Raw genomic sequence first — 8,001 nt, 5'->3', positions numbered from 1 at the left:
TTTCGCAATATTCGATTTTCTCATTTTAATTTTAAGAAGTGTGCCCACGCTTTTCAATGCTTGTGTCGATCCGCCGTGATGACAAACACACGGGGAATTTGGGGAACGGGGGATTCGATAAGAGGATTCGTTCGAACTGGAGATTTACGAATCGGGGTGTTTTGCAAACTTGGAACGGAAACCCAACCCTAGAGATGCAGGGTCTCTCGGTGGGATGCTGCCAAACCTCAAAACACACAACTTGCGAAGACACAGCTTTTCACAGTTTGACGTTAAAAATCTAACAAGGTGTAATCATCTCTCCCATGTTGCCTCTGCTCAGTTTAACGGGCTCCAGTTAATGTCCACAACAACAACAAAACAACCACAGCCAGCAGCTCCAGACCTGCGTTTGGCAGCCAGCTCAGATCCTCCTTCACATGTAATGGATGCATTCATTAGCCTCCTTACCTTTCACATGCAAGTTAGGGATTGTTAGTTGTTGCTATGGTTTCTGGCAAGCGCTTTGTGAAGAGGCTCTCCGGCCACAGATGGAGGAAAGTACAGTTTTTGTTGTTTTGTTTTTTTTGCTTCTCTCTTCACCTCATCTTTTTTTAACCCGTTATTTAACCAGGCAAGTCGGGTAGGAACAGGTTTATTTACAGCAGTGGGAGCGGCTGTGAGTGGAAGGGAGGGAAGGGAGAGTTTCACATTCAGACGCTCACTCCTGGGAGCTGCTTGGGACTGCTGGTCCAGGCTTGTTGGGTCACTGGGACAATTTTTGTCTCTGTGCTCTGCTCACAGGCTGTTTTACCCCATCCCGACATTCCCAGCTGGTCTGGGGATTCAAACTAACGACCCCCCTCCCCAGTCACAATCTGGCTTCTCCGACCTCTCCATCTGCAGCCAGACTCTTTCTCATCTTGCTTATCTTTCTCTTCTACAATCCTGGACCCGTCTGTTTTTTATCCTGTAAGCTCTCCTTTATCTCCTTCACCCTGTTCTTCCTCATTTCATCAGTTTCTTTTCTTCTCTGTTCAGCATCTTCTTCATTTATCTGTCGTACGTCGTATTCGGATGGGGTTCGTTTTCAGGACAGTGGGTCTCGTTCGTGAAATGTTTGTGAATTTGTGAGTAAATTTGCATATAAAAAACATTCAGACTATAAAACTCAGGTCAGATTCATCAAACATTCGGAAGCATCTCTTTTCAGTCGTATTCACGTTCGTATGTTGATGAATCCCAATCACTTGTAAATGTGAAGCGGGTTGATGGGGCCCTAATTATCATGAATTAACATAATGGCTCCGCCTCAGCAACGCCACATTAGGCAGCACATTAGGAACACCCACATTCATAATCTTCTGGACCAAAATAGCATTGAAGAAAGTGAAAAAGAAGAACTTCAGCGATGCAGAAATTGAGATAAAAACCAAATACTCTTCTGCAGCAGAAGCAGTGGCATTAGGGCCCCATACAAAGATGACAGATAGAAGAAAATCACAGAGCAGGTGAACACTGTTACTCCAAAACAACTGAAGTCAGTGGGGACCGGTTCTTTACAGTTCCAAAAAGGACAAAAAATGAGCATAAAGTTCCTCTATATAGCTCTTGCAGCATTGAAGTTGAGTCTGGTTCACAGTGTCATTTTTGACACTGCGTCCAATTATTTTAGAGGCTACTTCACATGAGACAGTGACTCTCATAATTATAGGACCAGAGCCAGTGACACTGATGTGATAACCCATAGTTTTAGGACATTGATAGGAAAAAGCACTTTTGCTTACTCTGGAGATGTTACTTGGAATGGTTTACCAGTGTCAATAAAAACCACAGAATCAAAACAACAGTTCAAATCGTCAGTAAAAAAATATTTCTTGGAAAAACTGGTGCGATAATCTGCATGTGTGCACAGGTGTTTTTTTTTCTTCTCTCTAATATATGCATTGTTATGTAATGTATGCATTGTTTATGTATTTTTCGTAAGAGGACCACAGTGGAATTAAGTCGTTGACTTTACTGTGTTTTTATCCTAGATTGTTATTTAAATGTATGTGCTGGGCTTCATCTGGAGCAAAATGTGCATGTATTTATTTTAACTTTCAAAATAAATCCAATCCAGAACAAGTCTTCTGAAGCCAAACAATCACACTGAGAGTCAAAAAGACTGATATTTACATCATTATTTAGTGCAAATCTTCCATTGTTTTTGAAAACGTTCACACCTAGATTCAATTTCTATAAAAAGTGCTTGTTAGCATGGTTAGCGCTTCTCATTGAAACCAAGGAACTCAGCTAGCGTCAAATGTCAAGGTCTCCCTGTTATCGGACCTGCTGTCTCCTTACCTTCTCCCTACATCAGTCTGTCCTCACATTTATTTTTCCCTCTCATCAGTGTCTCAGCATCACTGTGATAACTCACCTGCCTTGATATCTTTACACCATGAGAACCACAACTGACATCAGTCTCTTGGCTTCACTGTGACGTCCTCCATGATTTTAGCTGTGCTTTATAGGATTGTAAAGTAGTGATGGGATGATTCTCACAATACGATTTGATATGCGATATGAGGTTCACCATTAAATACAGTCATAATACGATGTAATAAATAAAAGTTCAGTGACAACAAAGTCTGACTGTGCAGAATTCTGTTTATTTCTGAGACACAAATCTGTCTAGCGATGCCATTGGCTGCTAGAATGTAAACAACAATTTAAAAATGTCATTACAAAGTGACAATAATATAATTTGGATGGAGAGCTTGTGAAACTGTGATGGTCAAGAGTCTCATTAGTGATTACTACAGCAGAATAACATGGAGCGTATCTATGTTCCCAGGGTCCTATGTTCCCAGGCTCCTATGTTCCCAAGGTCCTAAGTTCCCAGGGTCCTATGTTCCCAGGGTCCTATGTTCCCAGGGTCCTAAGTTCCCAAGGTCCTATGTTCCCAGGCTCCTATGTTCCCAGGGTCCTATGTTCCCAGGGTCCTATGTTCCCAGGCTCCTATGTTCCCAAGGTCCTAAGTTCCCAGGGTCCTATGTTCCCAGGGTCCTAAGTTCCCAAGGTCCTATGTTCCCAGGCTCCTATGTTCCCAAGGTCCTATGTTCCCAGGGTCCTATGTTCCCAGGCTCCTATGTTCCCAAGGTCCTAAGTTCCCAGGGTCCTATGTTCCCAGGGTCCTATGTTCCCACGGTCCTATGTTCCCAGGGTCCTATGTTCCCAGGGTCCTATGTTCCCACGGTCCTAAGTTCCCAAGGTCCTATGTTCCCAGGCTCCTAAGTTCCCAAGGTCCTATGTTCCCAAGGTCCTATGTTCCTAGGGTCCTGTGTTCCCAAGGTCCTATGTTCCCAGGATCCTATTTTCCCAGGGTCCTATTTTCCCAAGCTCCTATGTTCCCAGGGTCCTATGTTCCCAAGGTCCTATGTTGCCAGGGTCCTATGTTCCCAGGGTCATATGTTCCCAGGGTCCTATGTTCCCAAGGTCCTATGTTCCCAGGGTCCTATGTTCCCAGGGTCCTATGTTCCCAGGGTCCTATGTTCCCCAGTTCAGTATTCTGTTAAAGGTACTGCTTGTAAGATTCAGAAAATGCTTGTTATAAGTGACACCTGTGGCCGTTAAGGTAACTGCAGTCAGCATCCTGTTGCTCGTGCTCGCGCATGTGCCCGCACTCCGTAGGCGCGAGCGAGCATCCTGTGTATCGGCCAAAACAGTGACCATATGAACGTGATGGACAGGCGGCATCATGTTGATAGATGAGGAAGCAGTTTCTTTTTTTTTTTTTTACTTGCATTCAAATGTCAGTCACATTTGCTGATCGCCATGGTGGCACAGAGAAAAAAGTACGACCTGAAATTCAAGCTGTCAGTTGTCAAATTTGCTGAACAAAACTCAGGAGAAGCAGCAGCAAGACATTTCTCTGTTGATCTTTTCTAAGGTAGGCTATCGTTATTTTGATACGGGGCTCTCTCTCTCTCCCTCTCTCTCTCTGTGCTTTAGAACGTAACCGCTGTGAAACAATCAGAAAATAACGTTTTATTTCTCTGATTCACCGGCTTTCTCGCTACTACCGCTCCCTCTCTTCGTTCACTTTCTAGCTTGCTCGACCATCTCTCTCTCTCTCTCTCTAGCTCGCTCTACCATCTCTCTCTCTCTCACTCTCTCGCTCGGGCTATTAATTGAAGTTATATGTAGGTTAAGTATGTTTTCAGTGCTGTGTTTTTGTGAGGAGGAACTCTGATTATGTGTGAACTTTGTCGGGTGATAACGTTACATTGGCTGTATTTATAACATTATAGGTCGGCGTTAGCTTGCTAGCCAGTTTTCATATGTGAAAACAGCAATAGTTTCACCGTGAGGCTCAGCAATGTCGCTATCTGTTATCTGCAATAACGCTTACTGTTAGTGAACTACACGGAATATGTAACGTTATGTGTATTCATAATTTCCTGAATGACTGTAGTTCACCTTGCTGTGTCATTACAGCTTACCATTGTTTATTTCACCGTTACTGTAAATCAGCATTGTAGTTCACTGTACAAACGCCAGATCCATGCAGCGTAGCTAAGTTACAGCTAGCTGGCTACAGTTAGATAACGTTATTTGGCCGCCGCTGCCGCACACGGGAGAAGTTTGCCTTCAGGGCTTTCTGCCAGAAAGCCTTTCTGCCAGAAATCCATGGTTATGGTTTAGGTAGGGGTTAGGGTTACCCTAAGGCTTTCTACCAGAAAGCCCTGAAGGCAAACTTGTCCCGTGTGCGCCGCTGCCTTGCATCGCTCTTGGCTAGTAGAAGGCAATCGTTATACACCTTTGCTTTGTAACGTTACATCATTTATTGTTGGCTAAAATCAACACTATTTGTCATAATAGCTACATAACTTAGTATCATGGATCACGTTAGCTGGTGAAGTGATTTGGCAAGCTAGCCAACTAACATATCCACTCAGAAAGTATTACGTTACGAGCAAGCAAGCTATAGAAGTAGTGAAGCTGAGGAGACTAGCCACGGGAGCGCGCATAACGTCACATCCGTTGGAATCTCCCGGAAAAAACGGCCCGAGTCCTTCACATAGAATGTAGCTTTACACACTGTTACAGGCAACGGAGAAAGTCGGCTGAGGTCTCATTTTTTAAGTTACGTTACAACCCGTTCACACATTGGCAATAAAAAACGATTTATACATGTAAAAAGTTTGTAAAAGTTACATATAGGACCTTTAACACACATTAACCCTCCTATTGTGTTCAGGTCAAATTTGACCCGTTTCAAGTTAAAATATTTCATAAATATTATCCAGTGTTTTTTTATTGGAACAAGGCTTCAAAACAGCTATATAAACACAACAAAACCAATGGTTATCATTTTTATTTGATTCTGAAGGTCTCTAACCCTAGAACTGGGGAACATAGGACCCTGGGAACATAGGACCCTTTGTCATGTTCCCATTATGTGCCATATAAATCTGGGGAACATAGGACCCTGGGAACATAGGACCTTGGGAACATAGGACCTTGGGAACATAGGACCCTGGGAACATAGGACCCTGGGAACATAGGACCTTGGGAACATAGGACCCTGGGAACATAGGACCCTGGGAACATAGGAATGACTCCTTCCTGACCGTCCAGACGGATTGTCACATTTTTGTTTCCCCATTGTAAAGTCATCAAATACTTACAATCCGAACTCCTCCCCCCGTCTCTCTCTGCAGGAGGACCTGGCTGCTCCTCACCGTCTCCCTGGCCTGTCTGCTGGCGGTCAGCGTGGCGGCTCACCTCCTGCGGGCGTGTCGCGGCTCGCGGGCGGCGGGTCACTTCCCCGAGCGCCGCGACTACTCCTACGTCCCGCTGAGCGACATCAACGGAGACGCCGGAGCCAACGCTCAGAGGTCATCAGGACGGAGCGGGAAACGGGATTTCGAACGGGACGACTCGGACTCTCAGGACGAGATCTGGTCTCCGGCCCGCTGAGGGAGGAACCGGGGGGGGCGGAACGCAATTCTTATCTTCTAATCTTGTCGAATTTTGATTGAAAAACCTGCTGAAATAGGAAGAATAAGAAGGAGGTACAGTAGTTTTTGTTACGCCCTTTATACTGTGCTGTCAGTCTTTTGATAGAGCATCACCGACTGTCCGCAAGGTGTTTTCATAAGAAGCTTTTGGCAGCTAGTCGGGACAGTTTTGTTTACAGCCGAGGCCTTTGAGTCTCCCGATGAAAGGAAGTCCTTTTAAGGCGAACGCAAACAAGAGGAGAGGCGTCCGAGCTTTATTGTGTCTGCGGCCTTGATGTTTCCATTCCAGCTCCACCGATGCCAGACGGTGCAGGATGAGGTTTTTTCAGCTTGTTGCCATGTAAACAGATGAGGGGCGAACTTTGAACCCTGACCAGGAGAATCCTGGCTTCCAGAACAACCAAACCCTCCTGTTGGTTACGGAGCTTTTATCAGATGAGTTGATGGGAACACGCAGGTTTTTAGACGCTGTTTTCTGATTATGCACTGAGCTTCATGTTATTGTTTGAATGTAAAATGACTGTGAGGTTCAGGTGCAGACTATCAGCTTTAATCTGGGTGGAGGGGGGTGTTTTCAGCCATATCAGATAAACAGTTAAAGAAGTACACATCTTTTTCCTCATGGTCCCTTCATTTCAGGACGCCACTATTACTTGGACAGATTAAAATTTAAATCAAAATCTGTAGAAAGTTTTTGTACACACATACAAATTTTTGTATGTAGTCAAGAATTCTTCTTGCTGTGCAATTTGTAAAGATCTGCAGCTGATAAACCAGATGCCAAGAGTCTTTCATCCAGTTTTTATACATATCGGTGCATCTTAAATGACTCTGAATCACGGACCCTGTTGTCAAACCAGCCTTGAATCTTCATCCTCCTGCTACAGAACTTAAAGGATAAGGCCGGTGTTTTTTAATGCATTGCGTATCATCAACAAATCCTATGGAAATAACAAAATCAACAATGCGTTTGCTCTCCTCCCGTTACTTTCTGACTTCCCACGTTCCGTTTTTAGCCGTCAACCCGGAAGTCATCGGCTCCAATTGTAAGCTAAAAACCTTTAAATTCAGCTCGCAAAGACATAGTTTACATTTTAAAAATCGCTAACTGTTACCATGAAAAGTCAGGCTGTTGTAGTTATTACCAAATCATCAAATGGGAACAAATTCTTCATCATGCCGGGGACTATTTTCTGTGCTACAGAACTACTTTCCTGAGATGGCAAAGTGTTTACAGCCGGCTTATTAAGTTGTTTGAGGATAATCGTTTTTTTAATACAATGGAGTTCTCTGGCTGCTGGGACATGGCTGCATTGGGCACCGGCTACATGGACCAGACTTGTTGGCAAAACAAAATCATTGCAGATTTTGTTATTTTCATAGGATTTGTTGACGGTAAGAAATGCATTAAAAAACACCGGCCTTATCCTTTAAAGAGGTTGATTGTAGTTTCTCTCAAATAATTTCCCTGTTGAACTCTTTAGAACATTTACCAGAATCTGATTTGACTGTCCCTTGCGTTATTATTATTATTATTATTTTTATTAACATCAGGATAGTGTGTGTTCAGCTTTACATCTTATGATATTGGAACAATACAGGCAAAGGAAACAGTACATTCCCTAAAGTTGTGTAGTGCCAAAATATTTTCTTTTAACAGCTTTAAAAGCTTTCAGTGAAGCTTTCTGCCACCGTCTCTCCGCTTCAGAAAACAGCAGCCAGTGTTCATAATGTCTTTGTCTCCCACTCTGTTTCTAGTTTGCCCCACATGTGTTCCACAGTAAACCATTAGTCATTAGTTAGTGGTAATGTGTGTCATACAGAACAGACAACATGCACAGGTTGGAGATATCTTAATGTGTTTCAGTGTTTGTGTCTCACATATCTCACTTCCCAGAAGAAGTGGAGGAAATGTCGGGCCTTCCTTTGCACTTTCATCAAGTCTGAAGTTCATCGGTGAATCAGTTGTGTGACTGGATGACTGGAGTGTTTAAAGGGTTGTGCATAAGGTGTT

General features: G+C 43.6%; 1 protein-coding gene across 1 annotated transcript in view; it reads left to right on the top strand.

Annotated features, from left to right (window-relative positions):
* The window catches only part of LOC139649480 (N-acetylglucosamine-1-phosphodiester alpha-N-acetylglucosaminidase-like), a 46,318-nt gene extending 39,096 nt beyond the window's left edge, over positions 1–7,222 (top strand). Inside the window, exon 12 of the mRNA XM_071525895.1 lies at positions 5,688–7,222. Within this exon, the coding sequence (XP_071381996.1) occupies positions 5,688–5,946 (259 nt within the window). The 3' untranslated portion in view covers positions 5,947–7,222. The remainder of the gene's footprint in view (positions 1–5,687) is intronic.
* Positions 7,223–8,001: the final 779 nt, after the last annotated feature.

This window comes from Centroberyx affinis, unplaced genomic scaffold (assembly GCF_046629955.1).
Source record: "Centroberyx affinis isolate AG114_WGS23_722 - 3 ecotype Tasmania unplaced genomic scaffold, CSIRO-AGI_Caff_v1 ptg001353l_1, whole genome shotgun sequence".
Taxonomy (NCBI): domain Eukaryota; kingdom Metazoa; phylum Chordata; class Actinopteri; order Beryciformes; family Berycidae; genus Centroberyx; species Centroberyx affinis.
The sequence above is the reverse complement of the archived record's forward strand: the minus strand, read 5'-3'. Positions and strand labels throughout refer to the sequence as shown.